Source organism: Mytilus californianus, unplaced genomic scaffold (genome assembly GCF_021869535.1).
Source record: "Mytilus californianus isolate M0D057914Y unplaced genomic scaffold, xbMytCali1.0.p SCAF_2, whole genome shotgun sequence".
NCBI classification, from domain to species: domain Eukaryota; kingdom Metazoa; phylum Mollusca; class Bivalvia; order Mytilida; family Mytilidae; genus Mytilus; species Mytilus californianus.
In genome coordinates, this window is record NW_026262668.1 from 77,943,439 (window position 1) to 77,968,891 (window position 25,453).

Below are 25,453 nucleotides of genomic sequence, written 5' to 3' on the forward strand. Positions count from 1 at the left end.
TGAAATCTGGAAAGGAACGTAAAGGAGCAAAAATGTCAAAATATGGATATCTGACAAATTCCTGAAACACTTTGTAAGTAACATTAAAATTAAGCATACAGAAAAAATAAAGAGGATTAACTACTTACAAACTTGGTGAGGAACTTGGCAGCTCCTCTGATGTAGGATTTTGACGATTACGTTTCCGATTTAACCTTCCAAGACTCATTGTCCTCTTCAAGGATCCCACAAAAGTGCTTCTATAAAGTGAAAAAACAACAAAAAGGGTGTCAAATCAATACGTGCAAACATAAAATACACCAAAAAAGCAAGTGAAATTAAAATATGCAAAATATTTACATCTATTTCAAGGGTTCTTACTTAAACCATGAGGTACAAGCAGAAATATGAGCTAACACCAAACAAAAAGTCTACATTAAAAACAATTTTGAAATTTTTTTGGCATAGTTATAGATATATTTTTCAAAGTTCCCATCTCTATGTTAGGTTTATTTCAACGTTCTAGGCTATAAATTCATTTTTTTCTTGTTAAAAACTTTATTTGTACCTCAGAGGTCTTAAGTAAGTACCACTTGACAATAATTTACAACAAAAATACCGGAAAATCCCTCAGTCACTAACATCTACAAAAAGGTCATTGTTTTCTTCCCAACAATTAGAAGTAAAGAAAATCAGTCCTTCAGTGAAATAAAATTTAAACTACATAATACATCTGTATTTTTATTCATAGTATCTTATCTCTCCTCAACACAACACTTTTTCTCAAAGTTTGGCACTTATTTTTTGATAACTCAAGGTAAGTTTGTTCCTAACTATATAAATTATGAAGATTGTTAAGAAATTAATCTCAGTTACCATATCCATTGTATTCAAAATATTCTCACTTAGTGTGAAGCTTTGAAGCTTTTATCATTTTATCATTTTTACTCATCATAACAGTCTTTCATCTTAAATATACAGATAAAGAAAACTTCAATTGAATACCATATCTAAGTTTTTATGTCCCTTGTTAACATGATAGTATCTAAAGTACCTACAGTATGTACAGATACCTACTGTCAAGATTGCTATATAAGTTAATACTTTATAATTTTACCGAGCCCAATAAGTACCCAGATTTCCAGACTGGTTTAGTACAATAACAAAGCTTGCTAGATGACACTGTCATTCTCAAAGTTCCTTCCCTTTTCTTTTTCTCATTGTACTTTCAAACTAGTTGTACTTCATGTTACAGCATGAACATTTGCTTTAATAAATATTTAAGCTTACTTTGTTAGCTGCATGTATTTTTATACTATGAGTGATGTTTTTTTACTCTCCTAAGATTTAAATTCAATAGATTGTTTTCATATTACCCACTTTTGACTCCAGATTATATATTTTTTTGACAGGGTACCTACTCTGTGGTAGGACATCCTGGTACTCAGTCAAGTAAGAGCAACCAAAAGAAGTAAAATCAAACATAATCAGTGCAATTTGGGGGGAAAGTTTACTGTGATGATTTTGTTGTTCATAGAAAACATGAAACAGTTAATTTTCCCACCAAATTGTACTGTTTGTTAGCTTGATTTTACTTCTTTAAGTTTCTCTTACCTGACCAGTACCAGGATGTCTTAGGAGGGAATAGGTAACCTGTCGAAAAAATATAAACTCCGGAGTCGGTAATTTGAAAATAGTCTATAGCCAGATTTTAAGTTCAGAGTTTGGAATCACAGTCAGAAGAGAGCATAATGAATATCTAGTACTGGTAATAATGGGACAAACAACAAGCCATTCTCCCAAATACAGATAATTTTTTTAAAGAATTATTGTCATAATCTGTTAATATATGAATATACATCCTTTTTTTTTAAATTCTGAACACAAATTTATTCATACAACTTAATTAGACTTTGATCTGTTTAAACAGTAGTTAGTATATGGTTTTGTGAGCTGTGGTCTTCAGAGCAGTAGTAGTTTCAAGAAAGAGATGATTGAATCAATGTTTGATAAACACAAGCAGGCAAATGTTCAACTATGGAACCCAATGACATAAAAATAGAGACATCTAGACATAAGGTCTTCAACAACAGACAAGTGTATGTGCCAAGCTGGTAATTAACCCTGAATCTACAAGAACTTTGTGAAGAGACTAATAAAGATCAGCCAAATTCCCATCATAAAAAGGATATGAAGTTTTTTGTTTCCAAGTCCAATGGCATATGGTTCTGCAGTACTTTTCCCCATGTTATAATTCCTGTGCAGATTGATAAAAGGGTTGTTCAAGTATCCATACTTCCGGAAGACATTTGTTTGATAAATTAATATGCTTATAAACCATCTAATCAGATAAAAAAAAACATCCTTGTTCATCAGAGATGAAATACTGGTAAGTAAAGATAAAATCAACTTTATCCTAATTCAACTACAAATAACAGATATGAACCACTTTTTACAACCTTCATTATACATTACTTTCTCTGCTGATATTTCCTCTTTCATTCTTCATTTGCATAAATTCTAGTTAAAGTCATGAAAGGAGAGAAACATTAAGCTTTCAAATCAGTTGCATTTAATTTTTGGAAAAATTCTCTTTGAAAGAAATAAAAAAATGATATTTAATAATAGTCTATAATAGAGCTAAATAAATAAAATGTCCATTCAATGTAAAACTGTACCCGAAGTAGTAGGATTTTCTTTTTAAAGATCTTATATTATAACAATAAAATTTGTTAAAAATTACCTTAAAATGCATTTTGACTGTTTGCAAAGAAATGCCTCTGACTTTGATGGCCGAAGTGACATCTTCCAAATATTTAATTGCTCTGACATACAGATAATGATTTGATGAGACAAGTTTATATATATATACAGGAAAGAGGAAACCTAACTGTATCCGTTAGATAACGTTGCTACTTCAACTGAACTATAACTTGTTATTATTTTTATTACACCCAACAATCTTTAAGGATATACTTCAAATGTACAAACTACTCTCCTAGACAAAAGATCCAGTAATGAGAACGTTTAGCATTCTGATGATACTGTCTAGATCTATGGCCTTCACGTTTATTATACTGTAAATTTAGAATGGTGCTTTATTACGATTTACCCCTTTCCCTCAATGCTGTAACAAAATACTGGAAAACTTGACATGTATCGGTGAATTATGACTCATTTTGAGAAAACTTTCCTCTGGTTTCAGACCCATTACAATTATGAAGGTCCTAGGAAATTTATGATTTATTATGTATCTTTTCAAAAAATTCATTAACTATTTAACAGATATAACAGAATGAAAAGGAAAAACAATGTGCAAAGATCATCAATATCACCTTCACAATAAAATGACTTCATTACACATGTTACATGTACCGAGGATGTTTGCCAATATGCAACCAATAAAAAACATGAATATTGTCACTTTCTTATATGTTCTCTTAGTAGCCAACGGATGTTAAACAATCATCTAACACCAAAGCAGATGTATATGATAGAGAGTAGATGAGGAAATTATTTACAGTGACATAAAATATTTGGTAGAAACATCTGGTGGAATTATCTTCACCTGGCATGATTCCATGGCTTTAAAAGGGACATAACTCTAAATCAATTTACTGAGTAAATCTGAAGAAAAATTTTGCAATTTTACAATTTAACTTTTTTCTATCTTTGCAGATGTGTCCAATAGGTAAGGAGAAAGTAATGACTAAAATTTAACATAAAGCTCATACAGATGCAATTTAAAATAAAGCCCATTAAGATGCAATACTTTTCATGACAACTATTGTTCAATATAAAACTGTAACTTAAGGATTTTAATATTTGCAACATCTGCTGAGCACTTCAAATTTTATTTCCAACAATAAAAAGGTATCCTTTATTTGGTCTTTCTAGATCTGACCTAGACAAATGACTCTGCTCTCTTGGTAACTAAGCAACAGATTATACAAAACAACATAAAACAAGAATCAGCTTCATGAGAAATGTAGTTGTGAAAGTGCTTACAATGTTGATTTTCCAAAATGTTTACATTTCAAGGAAAGGACACAATTTCCATTTTTAAATATTAAATTAACTCTGATTTTATTACTTGCTTTTGTAAACATTTGACAGAAACCAGAACACATATGTTGTTATGCTAAGGATACCCCAACTTGTAATTCAAAGTATTGGAAAACAGGAAGTAGGTGTCTGACATATCAGTAAAGCACACAAACATTACCACTCATTACAATATTTGTTGGACAAGATAATTTCAAAAGTTCCCTTCTCCTAGGGTGAGGCTATAATTTCATTAAACTCAGATGAGAACTGTACTGTGAGAATGCTTAAAACATTGATTTTCTGCTATTTTAATTTTCAGAAATTATAAATTACACCCAAGTTTCAAACTTAACTGAGATATTACTGATGTTAACCTATGATATAAATTTCATAAACATTTGACAAGAAATGTCAGTTTTTCCAAGACCAGACAGGTGAACTGATGAATAGATAGAGACTTGATATGTCTATGTCCCTAGCAATACATTAAGACAGACAAAATTACTATAACATATATTACATTAAGAAAATATTATTCAACAAGCATTCTGAGAGTATTGCATGGCAATACATAGTCCCCTACCGGTAAAAAAGAATTTTCTAAGTTCAAGGACCATAGCTCTGCACAAAATCATCAGAACAGAAATTCAAACTTGATCTGTAATTTGTCATGATAAAACTATATACCAATCATCAAATCCAAATCTTCAAGTGACGAAAAAAAGTGAGGAAAACTGATTATTTGAGTGAATTTTCTAAGTCCCCTTCGACTTCTTCGGTAGGGGAATAATGAGTATACCCTAATAAAACTTTTATGCAACAGCAACATACTTTTAGAACCCCCGCCCTCCCTGTTTTTTTCGACGATCAATGCATTTGAATGGGGACATATAGTTGGAACCCCCTCCCCTTTAACCTGGGTTGGGAACCCCCCCCTTTTAATAAACTGCTGCGCCATGAGCGCATGATACGCCCGTCATCTTGTGTGTGAATTTTTATGCAATAATCATAAATAGTTTCTGACATGCGGAAAGCCCATTTTTTTTTACAAAAAACTCAATATCTCTAAAATAAAATTTTGAATCAAAACCAAAGAGTATACAGATCTTTAGATTAATATAACTAAGAAGTGTGTAAAATTTTAAGCAATACTCATAAATTGTTTTTGAGATACGGCGCGACATGTGAAAAAACCCTCCCCCTTTTTTTACAAAATACTCAATAAACTCAAAAATAAAATTTTGAATCATCACCAAAAAGTATACAGATCTTAAGATTAATATAATTAAGAAGTGTGTAAAGTTTTAAGCAATAATCATAAACTGTTTTTGAGATATGGCGCGACATGTGAAAAACCCCTCCCTCTTTTTTAACAAAATACTGAATATCTCTAAAATAAAATTTTGAATCATCACCAAAGAGTATACAGATCTTAAGATTAATATAACTAAAAAGTGTGTAAAATTTTAAGCAAAACTCATAAATCGTTTTTGAGATACAGCGCGACATGTGAAAAAACCCTCCCCCTTTTTTTACAAAATACTCAATTAACTCAAAAATAAAATTTTGAATCATCACCAAAAAGTATACAGATCTTAAGATTAATATAACTAAGAAGTGTGTAAAGTTTAAAGCAATAATCATGAATTATTTTTGAGATACGGCGCGACATGTGAAAAAAAACACACCCCTGTTTTAGTTACAAAGTCCCGTAACTGAAAAAGTTGTAATCTTATTTTCACCAAAAAGTATACAGATTGTTTGACCATCATAAGAAACAACTATTTAAAGTTTCATGAAATTTGGATAAGTCGTTCTGATGTTACGGTGCGACATGTTTACGCAGGACAGACAGACGGACGGACGGACGGACGGACGGACGGACACCGGACATTTGTATACCATAATACGTCCTGTCAAAAATTGACGGGCGTATAAAAATGGCTGGATCAGCCCCTGAAAATCATCATTTGAGGGTTATCACTCCTATAAAGAGTTTACTAACTATTTCAGCAAAATTTGAAATAATTGTAGATCTTGTCTTGCATAGATCAATTTTGTTATTTGAAGTTTTTATCTATCTTTTATAGTTTCAAGATAATAGGCAAAAACACCAAAAATTGGTAAAAATCATCATTAAAGAGCAAGAACTGTGAAAATTCTTTACACAGTAAACCATGCTCAAATGAAGCTTGATTCCACAAATTTCAGGAAGCTCTGATATATATGTTCTTGAGAAAAATGCAATAAAAATTTCAAGAGACAGAAAGACTTGTGGACAAATGTAAACCAGTTTACCTCCCCTAGTGAGGACCATGAGTATAATCTATAGTAACTTGAGGAATAATAGAACCCTTACTCTCAGAGTGTTACTGTCACAAATATATGTACATATGCATAAGCTCAATGTATGCATTTTACAAAGTATCTGTTGGCAAGGACACAATATACTGAACAGCGGTAACAAAAAAATAACTGAATTCTTTGTTTCTATCTTTAAGTATTGATTCCATCAAGGAAGTTTGATATATCTTCAATACATCTACAAATCTCCATTGTTTGGTTCTTGAAAGACCCATAATAAAAACAAGGAATAATTTTAAATCAACTGGAATATAGAACATTACATGGACAAAGCATTTCACAAACTTACCCCAAAATACATGCTGGTCCCCATGACAAGCTACAGATCCATAATCAAGAAAAAAGTCACACACAGGAAACAAGGTTATTAATTAATTGTCATTAATCTATTGAATCATTACTATTTGTCACCTGCACCCTGTTATAGACCAATTGGTTGGTTCCAATATGTATTATTATACATGATGGATTAGTCTATTCATAACATAAAGGAGTACTAGCTTTTGTGTGAAAAGGACACTACTAGTCTGACCTCATTTTTCAAAGTTCATATTGATTTTTTTTGTGCTAAGACTGATCACATCCATTTCAGCATAATAAAAAATCAAAATTATTCATTTTTTAATTGATATGAAAGATAGAACATATTGAAGCTCTTAACCAACTACAGCTTCTCCAAACAAACAGCCAGAAGACAGATTAAAAAATAAAAAATGTCCATCATAATACTTTTCAGCACTATATATATATATATATATATATATATATATATATATATATATATAATTACATCCTTCAACCCTTCAGCAAATTACCACCCATCCATCAGTTGTAATTCACACCTAAATATTACCTTTCAGCAAATAAATCAAAGTATATTATAATATTTTATGCATTTTTTATAGTCAATAGGGGTACCCAACAATATAGAAATTGACCCAGAATCTCAGACTTAAAAGAAAAACAAGGGGCATCCAGTAATACACAACTCATCCTTCTGATGGGACTTAGGTAATTAGCCCATATCAAGAGAGTGCCACACTACTAGCATGAAAAAAAAACCAAACTTATGGAGCTCATAATCAAATTTTTTGACAGAAGCAATGTTTCTAGATTCTGGACTGTTAAATTATTGGGGTCATGAGTTTCTTTTTGATGATAAGTATGATTTATCTACTCTGTATACAATACTACCACATAATCTTTTCAAACAGAAATGTTCAAATTAAATAAATGGTATTTCAATAAATCAAGGTGCAGCTATATACCAGGCAATTAATTCAGGTTCTTTTTAGATATAACACTTACAAAAATGAAAATTATTCATCCAAATTTACCTTTATTAAATCCAAAGTAGAATTGGTCTTTTTTCAATCTTGACATTAGAACTTCTCATTGTAATCTTTAAACCAAATATAAACAGTGTGATTTTTCTTTCCAACTTATATCCTTTAAGGCAGACATATAGTATAAACTACTTTATTAAGCTTGGATAAAAAAATTCTCCATGCTGTATAATGGAAATTAGCAATAATATCATGATTCATGACATTCAATCCTTTTACTTATTCATTACCTTTCAATATATTGAAATTTGTAAAATTTCTAATGTAAAACAAATTCCTGGATATACTCATAATTATTAGAAATTGTTAAATATTACTTTCCCCCAATATTTACCTTTCCATTATTTTCTTTTGTGCCCTAGTCCATACTGCAGAAGGTGGCACAGTTTGTCTATACCGGAGGGAATTTTTTCTGTTATAAGCAACAGAGCTTTTTCTCCTCTGAGAACCTGAACTTTTACGTTGATGAGTGACAGAACTTTTTCGCTGATGAGCAACAGAATTTTGTCTCTGTTGAAATATTGAAGGTCTCCTTCCTGGAATATCAAACCTTTCAAACTGACCTGATTTTTTTCTCCTAATTTGAAAGCAATATGGGAATTTTTTCCTACCCATTTTCAGATGTATTTGATGATAAAAAACAATCCTTGGCTACCAGAACACCAAAATACCTTTACAAAATCTCAAATATAGTTCATGAGCAGAAAATGTAATAACTTCTCCATCAAATACACAAAAAATACATTCATATAAAAGGATGTAATTTGTATATGTTTTAATCTTGAGATTAACTTGTGACAAAGATCCTGTTATAATCCATTTATAGAAACACTGTATGCATTTCCTGTGCATGCAAATAATTGTAAGGATGTTAGTTTTTCTCTAAAACAATTACTGCAAACAGGACCTAAAAATTACATTTTTTAAAAAGATATGCTGCTTTGATTACCAAATCAATTAATTTCTTTATTTCTTGTCTTTTTCAATGAAAAATAAATTTTGAAAAAATAGAAAAATTACTGAGACTTCGTATGAAAATTACGCAATCTTTTCATCTTTTCATTATAATTCAAAATGAGCTGGGAAGACAATAATATATTTTTACAAAAAGTTCTTACTTTTTTAAAGATTTAATTATATGTTGTATAAGATTTTGAGATAATTAGTATCGAATTGAATCGTTTTTTTTTGTTTTTTTGTGTGTTTTTTCTGTATAAATTACAAATAATCAACTGATTAATAATTATGAATAAAATACTCAAGCTGCTAATCTTGTACCATAATTTGAATCGTGACAAAACCAAACCTAACTAACTGAGGAGTTAATTAAGACTACTTATGAGGAACGACAACTCAAACAAGAACAGCAGACATTTTTTGCATGTTCACAATTTGGTGGATGAACTAAATTGGCAAGTCGCCATTAAAAAACAAAAAGAAAAATCTTCATGAAAACAATTTGGTGGAATAGACCAAATTAATGGAAAAGTTTTCATAAAAACAGTTTTGTTATAAACCAAACAAGCAATTTTTAGTATTCCAAAATTATAAAAGAAAATGTCAATATAAATGTATACTATAAATAAGCTTTATATCCAGTAATAGTCACACAACAAAAGATGTATTTATTTATATTTGTGACAAGAGAATTACAAGAAAGCTGTCTACCATTGACATGACAAAATAAATGGTGGTTTTTATGACTTAGTTTTATATATAATTTAAAATTATGATTCATAGCAAGATCTCTTTTCTTCATGACTCTCACTTTCCACACGCTATATTCTCATTACATATTCCACAACGTTTTACTGATAGTGTACATGGAGGCACCATCCATCATAAAATTTTTACCTTTATTTTTCTTTTCATGACAAGATAGTGCTAACATGTAAATTTGGAAAATCCTGAGGAGGTTAAAAACATTTAGGTTTTACTTTTCAAATTTTGACCTGAATTGATTCTCTAGACATTTAGTCCAAAAATGAAAGGTTGGACAATTTATATGTATTGGTTTCCCTTTTTTCTTTTATTAAACTATATTTTTTACCACTAATGAAGGCAAATCCCTACAGTCAAAGGGAGACAAATTCATTCTACAAATATCATAATTAGTTGCATTGTGTCAATAAAAGCCTGCAGCAGAAACCATAGTGTTGTTATCACACATCATGCAACATATACTTACGATTCATGGTCAGACAAGTTTGATGCTGCTCTCTTTCTATCAATCTTTTCCAACTTTGTCACACTTTTTGTTCTTTTTAAATTCCCTTTAAATCCTTTCCGGATAAAGAAGTTCTATAATATAAATATGTTTAGTGTTAATCATGTTATAAACTTCCAATAGATTAATTACTCATTTGACAGACCTTACTCTGTAGTAAAATTGTCTTTAAGTTACAAAAGAGTGAAAAGACATGAAAAATTTTGTACTTGTTTGAATAAGATGATGAAACAAGTTGCTTTTAAAAAAAAAAAGACAATACGTGAACCTTAGAACTATTTTATGCTATTTATTAATTCAACTAAATTAAAAATTATATCTAAGTGCTTTCATGGCCATGTGTGTGGAGGATAATATTTTCTTTTTAAATTATTGTAAGTCATGACAATATGAGAGTGGTGTTAATTATAAAGTGAGATGAAAACAAAAAGGGAATGTGTCCATGGGACACACATGATGGCCCTGTTTGCATATCATATAAAGTTTTAAAGGGACATAACTGAAGAACGGTAAAAGTGACACTACCCAAATTTGTAGTTGGTCTGACTTTTGTGGTAATAGGTATTATGTATAAGTTTCATAATATATGGTTGATGCAAACTTAAGTAAGAGAACGGAAACTTTTATGTTTGTAAAGGGGCATAACTCTAGAACAGTAAACGTTACACAACCAAAATTCTAACTTGATCTGTTTTTTGTGGTAATAAGCATTTTGTATAAGTCTCATACCATTTGGTTGAGAAAAACTAAAGTTAGAAAACGGAAATGAAAAATTCAGCAATTTTCATTTGAAAAGGGGCATAACTCTAGAACGGTTAAAGTGACGCCACCAATTTCGAACTTGATCTGCATTTTGTGGTAATAAGCGTTTTGTATAAGTTTCATAACATTTGTTTGAGGCAAACTTAAGTAAGAGAACGGAAACCAATTCAGTTAAGGGTAAAACGTAATGCCCCCACCGCTACGAAGGGGGCATAAAAAGAAATGGATTCCCAAACGTATATACTTTATTAAAGAATGATAATGATTCAAAACATGGACATATGTACCTTCTTTCAAAAATTCATAAAATAAATCTAGACATAATTAATGAGGCATTGCGAACTGGTCAGATAGCAGAAGACATTAAATGTTCCTTACCGACCAATTATCAATAAGTGTAACTCTCCCACGAGACGCATTGAGAGATTTCTTGATCTAATTATAAAACTATTATTGAAGAGGCTTAACTTTTACATTCGAGAAACAAAAGATTTTTAATAAAATTGAGTCACACGAGGTCAAAAAAGCATATAAACGCATGCCAACAAGAATACCTTGCGAGGTAGTAGTTGGGAGACTTTTGAAAAGGGACCCATGCTTAAACAATTTTAAGCAAAAAATCCCGAAACACTGATAAAATTCTGAATTATAGGCAACAAACATTTATTTAGTTAGCAAAAACGGTTTAAAGTTTTGAGATTTATTACGTATGTTGATTGAAGGAACCGCATTTCATAATAATTTTTAATTTTAAAACACAATTTCATAAATTCAGATATATTTATTAAAAGAATGTTGGTCTCAGTTTATTATGTATTTTCAATCTTAATTCTTATATTGATATATAATTGCTTAAACAAATACCCAAGGTAAGATCAAATACACTCTTTTTCTAACTTTCCATGTTTACAGAATCAATTGTATGCTTATTCAGTGTGAAAATCTAGAGGTAATTGTTTTGTGTATTTGTATTTTTTTCTTTTGCATAACATATTTTTTAAAGACCTCATGAAAGATTCACATGCAATTGTTAAATCTATTTCCTTATTTAAAAAAGTATATAATATATTTTGTTATTATTAAAAATATGATTATTTCCTGGGAATATTAACAAACAGTCTTTATTTTATTTGTTTTATTTTCAGTTTTTGAAACGGACATTTTTGTTTATCTGATTTGTCAAAATGACATGTGCATAAAATTTATTGTTACAAATCAACAAATCCCAAAGCCTACTAGAACTCATTATGTAGAAACCACAACACTATTAATATCTGGCACTGATGTTCGATACCATAGGTCGTTAAATCTTGACCATTTAACTTTCACTTCTTTATCAAACGTTGCAACTGTCAACTTTGCTCAAGTAAACACTTACGATGCATAAATATAGCTTTAACACACATGTTTGAAAGTGATCTATAGATACATTTAGTTTATTATCATATATCAGATAAGAGAATAAGCGATTTGTGACAATTTCTTTATTGCAACATTTTAAATATCTCAGATACCCCGTATGGAGGTGCTCTTAATTGCAGGAGGCTAATACAGATAAGATGAATAAGTGTTCCGAATGAAGAATAATTTAGCTTTCGAATATTCCTCCATAGACTATATTTCTAACTAATAAATATGCGTGAACCCTCAGGGGTTCACGCAAAAACAAGACCAAAACCGGGCATGCAACTGATTGAGGTACTGGTAATGTGTACAAATTTCAAATTATCGGCAAAATGGAAGTAGCTACATGGCAGATGTAAAAACTGCTTACTCGTTATAACTCAACATTACAAAGCTGCAGACTAAATATTAAATCATTCCCTTTTCATAGAAGCCATGGAAACTTTGATGAAAGTTTTCTTTTGGAGGGATGGACGGAGTCAATCGATAACTAGACCTGCTTCTACCTTCGTTGATGCAGGTAAAAATTTACATGTAACAGCAGATAGCAAGTTATAAACAGTTAACCACTAGTTTATGGTATTGTTTGAGTTATACAAGAGTTAACAACTGATTTATATATCTATTTTAGTTATACAAGATTGAACTGCTGATTTATATATATTTATTTGAGTAAAACAAGAGTCAAATGCTGATTTATGAATCTGTTTGAGGTAAACCACTATTTTAAGATTTTGACTTACATATCAAAGTATGGTGGATGATAAGACCATAATATTTCACCCACTGATCAACATATGTTACAACATTCCTTCTTCATATTTTTTACTTACATGAACATATTGAACGTTTTACTTACATGAACATATTGCAATATACCATTGATCAGACATAAATAAGATTTGTCTTGTTAAACAAAGTTAGCCAGAAAGAATCAATAAATCCCACTTTACATTAGATTTCAAATTCATATCATCACTTTATAACAGACCATTAAAAAATCAATCTGAAATTTTGAGTAATTAGTAGTGTGTGATATTTCAATATTTAACTTTCATGTTAATGGCTTTATTATAATAGCATGCATTTGTTATTTTCACGGAACAAAGCAAAAAATCGAGATTGGTTCAAATTATCAAATAAATATTGCATCAATATTAAATTTTCCATGCAAGTTTAGTTGAAATAAAATTGATGGGTAAAGTTCTATCCAGTACAGAAACTTAGTTAACCCAAAAAAAAAAACTCATTTGTAATTGAACCTAAGATTTTCTGATATAAACCTATATAACTAATATATGTGCAAAATTTGTAAATTATAGTAGCACTGTAGGAAAGGTATATGTCATCAACTGTTCTTATCTCACAGATTCCTCACACAGTTGTTCAATTTGTAAATTATAGTAGCACTGTAGGAAAGGTATATGTCATCAACTGTTCTTATCTCACAGATTCCTCACACAGTTGTTCAATTTGTAAATTATAGTAGCACTGTAGGAAAGGTATATGTCATCAACTGTTCTCATCTCACAGATTCCTCACACAGTTGTTCAATTTGTAAATTATAGTAGCACTGTAGGAAAGGTATATGTCATCAACTGTTCTCATCTCACAGATTCCTCACACAGTTGTTAAATTTGTAAATTATAGTAGCACTATAGGAAAGGTATATGTCATCAACTGTTCTCATCTCACAGATTCCTCACACAGTTGTTCAATTTGTAAATTATAGTAGCACTGTAGGAAAGGTATATGTCATCAACTGTTCTCATCTCACAGATTCCTCACACAGTTGTTAAATTTGTAAATTATAGTAGCACTGTAGGAAAGGTATATGTCATCAACTGTTCTCATCTCACAGATTCCTCACACAGTTGTTCAATTTGTAAATTATAGTAGCACTGTAGGAAAGGTATATGTCATCAACTGTTCTCATCTCACAGATTCCTCACACAGTTGTTCAATTTGTAAATTATAGTAGCACTGTAGGAAAGGTATATGTCATCAACTGTTCTCATCTCACAGATTCCTCACACAGTTGTTCAATTTGTAAATTATAGTAGCACTGTAGGAAAGGTATATGTCATGAACTGTTCTCATCTCACAGATTCCTCACACAGTTGTTAAATTTGTAAATTATAGTAGCACTGTAGGAAAGGTATATGTAAATTATAGTAGCACTGTAGGAAAGGTATATGTCATGAACTGTTCTTATCTCACAGATTCCTCACACAGTTTTTCAATTGCTGATTGATTTATTATTTTTTGTTTAATGTCCAGTGGCAAATATCTCATATAAATATTCAGTTCAACATCAAATAAAATAAGAAATTGAAATAAAAGGCTCTACAGAATGGACTAGCCAGAATTAAAGTGGAAAATTACGGACTGAAATTGTTGAAACAGAGTCAGAAATTGGTCTTTCAAAAGGTTCTTTAGCAATTCAAAGCATGGCACTCTCTCAACCAGGAGGCATCAGAATTTAAAGTTGACATTCCAATTGGGCATGGCATTGCACAACCTGTCTACAGAGCTTAGGTTTTACTGCTGGACAGGAAAAGTCAAGATATTATACCCAAGTCACCCTCAAGGGCTATCACTATAACAACAGCAGTTTCACTAGCCTGATTATAGTCTTTTAGATTATTCCATAAATCACAATTGAGACACCTAATGTACTTTCAAATACTATAAATCTGAAAATTATGATTCGATTCAATTATTGACAAAAGACACAATACTGATATTTTTTGTTTGACCACCTTTACTGAATCATATCCTAAAGAAAACTATTTTTAAGAAATGACGATGTAAAAGGAGATATAAAACATTTTTAATTGAGGAATTAGGTAACCTCTAGGCAATTTATAACCCATTATTTAAAAAAAATGACACATACAAAATTTAAATATTTATTGGAATCTATAAATTTCTATTATAAGTGGCTGAAATGGGTAAAAGCAAAATATAACTGATCTTGAAGAATGTCAAATGACTCTTTAAATGTCTTAAATTTAAATACAAGTTCAAGTTTTTAAAAGTTAATTCATTTACAGATTTAATTACAAATGATATTAACTTAACAAGTAACACCTGGATAAATATTACAATATTTTAAACATATTAAATGAAAATAAAATCCATTTTATTTGACATTTGTGGTAACAAGAATCACTTAAAATCAAATATCACGACAAAAAGTCAAGTCCTATGTCTTTTACATTAAAATGAAAAATCAATTTTATATTTGATGTTAACCTCTGCCATTAAAAAGTAGTGTTGTTGAAAATTATTTAAAAAAAAAACACTAAACATTACAATTTTTTTATTCTCACAGTGCTATTTATTATAGAGAACATCACTGCATTGCAGTATTTGTATGAATGAGTAATTTCAAATACCATATAATTTCCAAGAGGCAAAAGTACAGTAAAAAAAAGTTAATTAGCTGATTTCTAACTGGTTCTATAAAATTTTAATTAACTCTTCTGAATAAGCTTCATACATATCTTAATCTGGAATGGCAGACTCCAGGTATTCCTATATCCCCCTTCCAAGTTGTAACTGGTGGGGGGATTATTATAAATATGTAACAATAAATTCATACCCCCTGCTCCCTCCACCAGCTGTATTGGTAATGAAAAGTTTATGTTTTGCTACTTAAAAAATATCTAGAACAGAAAAATAAAATAATAGGTGGACAATCCTATTACTGCAACTAGGCAACCTTCAAAGAGGTGTTGTCTTTGGGGAAAAACCCAGACAAATGGACACAATGATCAATGTCAATCCTCTTCACTTTAAGAGGGGCAATAAATATTAAAGGGAGAAACTACCTCTCATCACTTCCTCAAATGTCCAAAATATAATGGAATTCGAAGGGATACTATCCAAACAGTCTCTTGTATAAATCGTTAGTTTAGTTGGGGACAGTTTAAAGTCTGATGTGGACAATAAGCAAATGTTTCATTAAGTTTCTGAATATATAAATGAAACAAAACATTTTGAAAGTTGACCTTGTATATGTCTTTATTATTTATTTATATTGATGTCAAATCCAGTGGATTGCCAGTAATGGACTATAATCCGATATGTGTGTTGGTTCCAGTAATGACCTTGTATATGTCTTTATTAGTTATCTATATTGATGTCAAATCTAGTGGATTGCCAGTAATGGACTATAATCCGATATGTGTGTTGGTTCCAGTAATGACCTTGTATATGTCTTTATTAGTTATTTATATTGATGTCAAATCCAGTGGATTGCCAGTAATGGACTATAATCCGATATGTGTGTTGGTTCCAATAATGACCTTGTATATGTCTTTATTAGTTATTTATATTGATGTCAAATCCAGTGGATTGCCAGTAATGGACTATAATCCGATATGTGTGTTGGTTCCAGTAATGACCTTGTATATGTCTTTATTAGTTATCTATATTGATGTCAAATCTAGTGGATTGCCAGTAATGGACTATAATCCGATATGTGTGTTGGTTCCAGTAATGACCTTGTATATGTCTTTATTAGTTATCTATATTGATGTCAAATCTAGTGGATTGCCAGTAATGGACTATAATCCGATATGTGTGTTGGTTCCAGTAATGACCTTGTATATGTCTTTATAAGTTATTTATATTGATGTCAAATCCAGTGGATTGCCAGTAATGGACTATAATCCGATATGTGTGTTGGTTCCAATAATGACCTTGTATATGTCTTTTTAGTTATTTATATTGATGTCAAATCCAGTGGATTGCCAGTAATGGACTATAATCCGATATGTGTGTTGGTTCCAGTAATGACCTTGTATATGTCTTTATTAGTTATCTATATTGATGTCAAATCTAGTGGATTGCCAGTAATGGACTATAAATCGATATGTGTGTTGGTTCCAATAATGACCTTGTATATGTCTTTATTAGTTATCTATATTGATGTCAAATCTAGTGGATTGCCAGTAATGGACTATAATCCGATATGTGTGTTGGTTCCAGTAATGACCTTGTATATGTCTTTATTAGTTATTTATATTGATGTCAAATCCAGTGGATTGCCAGTAATGGACTATAATCCGATATGTGTGTTGGTTCCAGTAATGACCTTGTATATGTCTTTATTAGTTATTTATATTGATGTCAAATCCAGTGGATTGCCAGTTATGGAGTATAATCGGACATGTGTGTTGGTTCCAGTAATGATCTTGTATATGTCTTTATTAGTTATCTATATTGATGTCAAATCTAGTGGATTGCCAGTAATGGACTATAATCCGATATGTGTGTTGGTTCCAGTAATGACCTTGTATATGTCTTTATTAGTTATCTATATTGATGTCAAATCCAGTGGATTGCCAGTAATGGACTATAATCCGATATGTGTGTTGGTTCCAGTAATGACCTTGTATATGTCTTTATTAGTTATTTATATTGATGTCAAATCCAGTGGATTGCCAGTAATGGACTATAATCCGATATGTGTGTTGGTTCCAGTAATGACCTTGTATATGTCTTTATAAGTTATCTATATTGATGTCAAATCCAGTGGATTGCCAGTAATGGACTATAATCCGATATGTGTGTTGGTTCCAGTAATGACCTTGTATATGTCTTTATTAGTTATCTATATTGATGTCAAATCCAGTGGATTGCCAGTAATGGAGTATAATCCGATATGTGTGTTGGTTCCAGTAATGACCTTGTATATGTCTTTATTAGTTATTTATATTGATGTCAAATCCAGTGGATTGCCAGTAATGGACTATAATCCGATATGTGTGTTGGTTCCAGTAATGACCTTGTATATGTCTTTATTAGTTATTTATATTGATGTCAAATCCAGTGGATTGCCAGTAATGGACTATAATCTGATATGTGTGTTGGTTCCAGTAATGACCTTGTATATGTCTTTATTAGTTATCTATATTGATGTCAAATCTAGTGGATTGCCAGTAATGGACTATAATCCGATATGTGTGTTGGTTCCAATAATGACCTTGTATATGTCTTTATTAGTTATTTATATTGATGTCAAATCCAGTGGATTGCCAGTAATGGACTATAATCCGATATGTGTGGTGGTTCCAGTAATGACCTTGTATATGTCTTTATTAGTTATTTATATTGATGTCAAATCCAGTGGATTGCCAGTAATGGAGTATAATCCGATATGTGTGTTGGTTCCAGTAATGACCTTGTATATGTCTTTATTAGTTATTTATATTGATGTCAAATCCAGTGGATTGCCAGTAATGGACTATAATCCGATATGTGTGTTGGTTCCAGTAATGACCTTGTATATGTCTTTATTAGTTATCTATATTGATGTCAAATCTAGTGGATTGCCAGTAATGGACTATAATCTGATATGTGTGTTGGTTCCAGTAATGACCTTGTATATGTCTTTATTAGTTATCTATATTGATGTAAAATCCAGTGGATTGCCAGTAATGGACTATAATCTGATATGTGTGTTGGTTCCAGTAATGACCTTGTATATGTCTTTATTAGTTATCTATATTGATGTCAAATCTAGTGGATTGCCAGTAATGGACTATAATCCGATATGTGTGTTGGTTCCAATAATGACCTTGTATATGTCTTTATTAGTTATTTATATTGATGTCAAATCCAGTGGATTGCCAGTAATGGACTATAATCCGATATGTGTGTTGGTTCCAATAATGACCTTGTATATGTCTTTATTAGTTATTTATATTGATGTCAAATCCAGTGGATTGCCAGTAATGGACTATAATCCGATATGTGTGTTGGTTCCAATAATGACCTTGTATATGTCTTTATTAGTTATTTATATTGATGTCAAATCCAGTGGATTGCCAGTAATGGACTATAATCCGATATGTGTGGTGGTTCCAGTAATGACCTTGTATATGTCTTTATTAGTTATTTATATTGATGTCAAATCCAGTGGATTGCCAGTAATGGACTATAATCCGATATGTGTGGTGGTTCCAGTAATGACCTTGTATATGTCTTTATTAGTTATTTATATTGATGTCAAATCCAGTGGATTGCCAGTAATGGACTATAATCCGATATGTGTGGTGGTTCCAGTGACTGTCTATCAAGAAAATGAAATTTGACTGTTTCGTTGTTTTTTTGTTTGTCTTTTTTTTTGGTATTTATTGAAATTTATTATATGTTACCTTAAACTGAATATACTGTAAGAAATTCATATTGTTTGTTGAATAGTTTTATATTTTTTTGGGAGACAGATATATAAAAAATTTTCCAAAGTTATTTCCGTATCCCATATTTGAATTTTATGTAAAACTATACTCCTTCATTGTTATAATTTTGCATTAATAAATATTGTTTAAACTAAATTTTAAAGGGAGAAATAGACAATCCTAAAATAATTCTTGTCAACAAATTAAAAGCTTATACATACATTGGGTTATTACAGATAACTTTTTATACTTGATTGATTGATTGGTTGATTGTTGTTTACTTTATATCCAGTGGCAAGTATCTGATGCATATTTAGGACAATCAACCTTGTAAAACATGTACAATAACACAATAATGAAATCTTAATTGAAAGATTTCTTGATTAAGATTTAATTTTAAGGACACCAATACCATAAAAAATGATCTGATCTCTAAACTCAACAGTTCACAAGTACAAAAGTGACACCATGGCATAATTAAGCTTCAACAAAATAATCTGCATATCTTAAAGAGTTGATTGCTGTCCAATAGCAACATACAAACATAAATTATCATATTATATTAGATCATAGCCATCAGCAGAAATAACTTAAATCAGCATGTGGATGTAAAAGTTTAAATATTTATCATTTGATCTAAGATAAATGTGCTCTTAAACATTTAAAATAAAAAAAGGACCAATCAAAACAATACATAGACAATGAATGAACTTAAACTTGGAACTGTGTCAAATGGTTCAAATAAATCAACAGTAAAGATTTAGTACTATGTAAACTTAAAATCATCAAACAGTCAAAATATTTGTCATGATGATTCAACATATCTTTTTAATTTTTTTTAGGTCTGATAAAATCTTTAAAATCATAATAAAAGGGAGATAAATGGTATTAACAAACCATTTCCATTCTAATCTAATTTAAGTTATCTCCCTTTTTCTATACTTGTACAGCCAGGAAAATATATTCTGGACACGTGAAGAAATTTGTAAAGGATTATTCAAATGAAAATTTCTTTTTTGAGCACTTTTAAAAATTTACGACGTAAAAAAGAGATTTTGACAAATACTAGATGTAAATGTACAAGATAACTAGTCAACCTATCTATCCCTAATATTCAAATTCATTTAATATTCCAGCTAATTCTAAAAAAATATTAAAGAGTAGAATAAATTGTTAATATCTATAAGGATCTACTTAGAGCTGTTTTGAACGGTGTTAATAAACTTGTGTACTAACAGCTATTTTGGACAAAGAACTTACAGCTATATTGGACGGTGTAGATGAACTTGTATACTACAGTTATTTTGAACGGTGTAGATGACTTTTATAGTCTATACTACAGTTATTTTGGACTGTGTAGATGAACTTGAATACTTACAGCTATTTTTGACCATGTAGAAAATGAACTTGTATACTTACAGCTATTTTGGACTGTGTAAATGAACTTGTAAACTTAAAGCTATTTTAGAACGTGTAGAAGATGAACTTGTATACTTACAGCTATTTTGGACGGTGTAGATGAACTTGTATCCATGCTGTCTGTTTGATCTACACCATTAACTAGTGGTACACTTCCCCTGCGCTCATTGGGTATCTTTTCATAAGAAGCATCTAAAAAAAATACAAAATGTCTGATTTTAAATGTACTGTGAACTGCTTTGTTTCCATGATAACAATCAGAAAGGATTGAGCAATCTTTAATTGCTGACATACAAGAAGTTCATTAACACCTATTTAAGGTCAACTTAAAATCAAGAAATCCTTTCATTATTTGACATATACCATGTTTTCTTTTTATTTTACAAAGCAAGTTTCATATATGTGTGCAAAGTTTCTGTGTATATTGAAGAATCTGGTTTTAAAACTGTAGCAGGTGTTGATTATACAAAATTGGTATTGTCTTTTGAAAATACAAATGTATGCTGAAAATAACTTATTTCCCAAATCTGGAAAAAAAATCTCGAACAATTATATTATAGAAGCTATATGTACAACTTCTATATGTGTGCAATTATTCTAGCTGTGAAGGATATTCAAGGATACCTTGAAGCACTACCAATCCCAAAGACTAAGCTGTTAGCTAATTTTGTGGATGTTCATTTTTAATTAAAATTAAGACTATTTACTGCATAATATCTAATTTATTAGATCGATATAAAAACTTTATTTTAAATTAGAACTAAGATTTAGTGGTTTTATGATCTTGATGAATACCATCCATACCTGCAGCTATGGTAAGCATGGTAACAGTAAGAATTATCAATTCAGCAGGAAAATTTCAATATTGTGTGGGGCATTACAATTAACCCTAAATACAAAATCAGACAAAAACAGACTTGTATGGTTAAGAGCTTTTGATTTAGAAATACATAAATCAAAATCAGAGCCTGAATCATTCACCTGGAATTTCTTAGGAATATAAAGATAAAGTTTTCAAGATAATAGGCAAAAAAGCAAAAAATCAATAATAACTCATTAAAGATTTTTGTTTTGTTTGCCCTTTTTAGATCTTGTGTTGCTCATCATAATTGCTATTTACAGTTTCTCACTATTTACCAGTTATTGCCAAAAGCACAAATATGGGTAAAAATAATTGAAGGGCAACAACTAAAAGGAGTCCACTGATGATTTCTAAATTGTTAACCTTTTTAATTTTGGCTGTTCTCAATTTAACTGTATCTGCTAAAGTTTGTGGCAAAAAAAGGGTAAAAGGATGAAAATTCCATTGAAGGGCAATAACTCCATCAAGGGGTTGATTGACAATTTTTATCAGACTGACTTATTTGCATATTTTGTCTAGCTGATTATCATTGTTGTTTTAGGTTTCTCTCTATCTTTTATGGATACTACATCTAGATATTAAAATTCAAATTTTTCTCTTTCTACCCAATATAATAGTTTCCAAAATAAAGTTGATTAAAACCCTAATTGAAGTCCAATAACTCCTATAAGGAGTCATCTGATAATTTGGTTCAAAATGGACAGTACATTTTGTATATGTAAATCGTGAAATTCTAAACATTTTTGCTGCTGTAAGATTTTTGGCTATCTTAAATGGTTTTCAAGATATCAGACAATTACTCGCATTTTACCTTTATGTTCTATATTTAGTTTTGGTATGGCCACAAAAACTAAAAATAAAAAAAAGAGATAGTATGCGAGTTGGTTGGTAGTGTTGATCAGAGGAATAAAGATTGTGGTCAAGTTTGGTTCTAACTGGCCCAGTAGTTTCATAATAGAAAATTTTATTAAAAGTTTACAGAATATAGATGATGATGGATGCCAGATGCGAAATGATGGCAATAGCTCACACTGTCCCTTTGGGGCAGGTGTGCTAGAAATGGATACAAGATTGAACAGTAAATATCATAATGTCCAAAATCAAACTTAAACTGTATTGTATGTACCATGTTTAATAACTTCAAAAGATGGTTAATTCAGGTACATCATCTCGTAATCTTTTTTTTATTTAATTTCATAAACTCTAGAATATCAAAGTTTAAAACTGAAATCCAAAATCTTTCCCTGGTCTTTCATGGTCATTGACATTGTATACAAACTGCAAAAGGACATAGTCAAGTATTACTTTAAAAAACTATTTAGAAAACAAAATATATATCTTATCTTTTTTTTTATAAGAAAAGAGGCATAATGTGAAAGCCAAATTTGCACAAAAATTCAAATTAAACCTGTATGTATTTGGTTCATGATATTTTGTAATAAACAGTTGCATCATGAGCACATCTTATGACTGTTCTAGATTCCTGCTTGTTTTGACCAGTGGCTTAAAAAAGTTGTAAATTGAAAGTTACACTCTATATATCTGGTGCACCCATATGGCTTCTACTGATTAACCTTCATCAACAACGGTCAAACCAATAATGATACACAATTACTGGAACGAATGGGGAGCTATATTTCAGCATCCCTCTCCAAAAAAAGTGCATTAGATTTTATAAAGCAAACTTGAATAAAAAATAAATATCTTCTATGTTGAAAGGGATCATGATTTAAAAAATTAAACACTAAGAGTTAAAAATTTCTTAAAGATCCCAAAATTACAAAAAATCAAAAGGATCTCTTCAGCAATATGACCAAATATTTTTGTTTTTTGTCATTAAAAATCACTCTCTGTCCAATTGATAACAATAAAGTCCTATACTTCAGGAACTCCAAACTACAGATATAAATATTACCAAATTCAAAGACAGCTTGCATTTTTAAAACCAAATATTTTGTAAAAACTTTCATAAAGATTGGATTAACTTTCCTGAGCTATTGCATGACAAGCTCATACAGAGAGACAAGCTATGATAAACCACACATTCCAGGATTTTGAAAATGGTGGGCTCGGGGCCTTAAAGTAAGCAACCTTTGGAGTGGGACATGTAAAAAGTCTATGCATCAACCATATATGTAGCTCCATTTAGGGGGGCTGGGCAGCCTAGCCCCCCTCCTAAAACCGCCTTTGAATACCTTTATTGTTGACAAGTATATAAATATTTCATTTAAGTTTGGACAAGAAATAATTCAGTAGCTATCATGAAGCCAAAAGTAGATAAAGTGAAGAAAAAGATGGTTCACTCTATCCCAAGACTGTCACAGGTAGAGAAAGCAATAATCAGTTTATCAATCAACGAAACTGTCACACAAGAGTATTGAAATAAGCATAAAATTTGTTACCCATAAACTTCATGTCTGTATCCATCTTGTAAGTCAGTTAACTTGTCATAAAATCTTTTTTTTTCCCTAATCTTGCTTACAAGTTACAACACTATAAAATAGGATTACTCCTACTTTAAATACTGGTAATTATTTATGTGGGCTGATCAACTTATTCAAAAAAAATTAATTACTGTCACTTATAAAAGAAAACAACACAAACCAGTATGTATATACAGTGGAGAAAATGTCCAAGATGATGTTTTCCGTTTCAGGTATATATCTGGTAGGTATATATCATGCACTTCATCTAATTTCAGTCGTTTAGATGGCATTCCTTTTGAATTTCTTTTGAAGCAATTGTTTAAACAATTCATTTTGAATCAACACTTTTCCAATGTTAAAAGTCCATAAACAAAATTATAATATCCTCATTCCATTAGTACACCACCTAAAATTCAGCCCTCCGTTTTTTAAAGGCATGCATGTATTTTAAAATCAAACTTAAATGTGGTGTATTTAAGTAGAACATTTTGATGTCGTAAGATACACGATTGTCATCATTAATCACATTCTGTCCTCACACCTTTTAATTTTTTTTAAATTTGACCACAAAAATATCTCTTTTAAATTTAATTTCCTTAAAAAATTTGAACTCTTATTTTGATTTAAATTTAAATCTATTTTACAGACAGTTTTATCCATCCATAAACATTTAATATAGAAAACTTGGTCTCCAGACAAGTCATTTTCACATTTTTCTAAATAAGTCTTTATTTGTATCCTTATGAAACACCCATTTCCTGATTAATTTCAATATGTAAGTCTTTTTTAAAACTGAACGACTTTGAACTAAAGTATCCTCTTTGTATTGATAAGTCCTGTTTCATATATCGTCCATGTTACTTCTAATCCAAATAATCTAATATTCCCTCAAATACTAAATGAACAATTCAAAAATAATGTTAACTTCCTAAAAAAAAATAGTCATTGTGAAAGGAACATATGAAATTTTGCATAACTCATTGCATGATTTGTATAAATAGCTAATTGAAATCCACCTTAATTCGGTTACGATTTATAGCCTCAAAAGCAAACATTAGACTATCCCCAATTAGTGATTTACGAAATTACAGGTATTAAATGCATATAACTGCAATGGTATGTTACGGATAAATAAACAAATATATCGGTGTCAAATATCGTATATTTTCAATGGACTGCATTGACAGATTATTAATTCTGGGTATTGATCTTTGCTAGGATGACATCAGCCTCCTAAACTGTCCGCTATATATTTTTTTTTTTAAATTGAATTTACATGACAAATTTGAAACAAAACATAGGAAAATGTTTAGAATAATTTGGAAAAGAATGGAATTGAGTAAACTATTGGATCAATAGAGATATGTAAGGTCATGTATATAACATGTATAAGGATATTGTTCACCCACTACTGAAATATTTAT

General features: G+C 30.4%; 1 protein-coding gene across 11 annotated transcripts in view; it reads right to left on the reverse strand.

The window, feature by feature from the left end:
* Window positions 1–25,453, reverse strand: part of LOC127728229 (disabled homolog 2-interacting protein-like) — a 130,649-nt gene that overhangs the window by 46,804 nt on the left and 58,392 nt on the right. For 7 of the 11 annotated variants that reach the window (XM_052235458.1, XM_052235457.1, XM_052235464.1 and 4 more), the window contains 3 exons: window positions 20,821–20,933; window positions 9,925–10,037; window positions 129–239 (listed from right to left, as the gene is read on the reverse strand). In XM_052235458.1, coding sequence (XP_052091418.1) covers window positions 129–239; window positions 9,925–10,037; window positions 20,821–20,933 — 337 coding nt within the window. Of the gene's footprint in view, window positions 1–128; window positions 240–2,722; window positions 2,841–6,679; window positions 6,789–9,924; window positions 10,038–20,820; window positions 20,934–24,207; window positions 24,975–25,453 lie in introns of those variants that run through there. The other 4 variants (XM_052235465.1, XM_052235459.1, XM_052235468.1 and 1 more) reach the window with 4 other exon arrangements.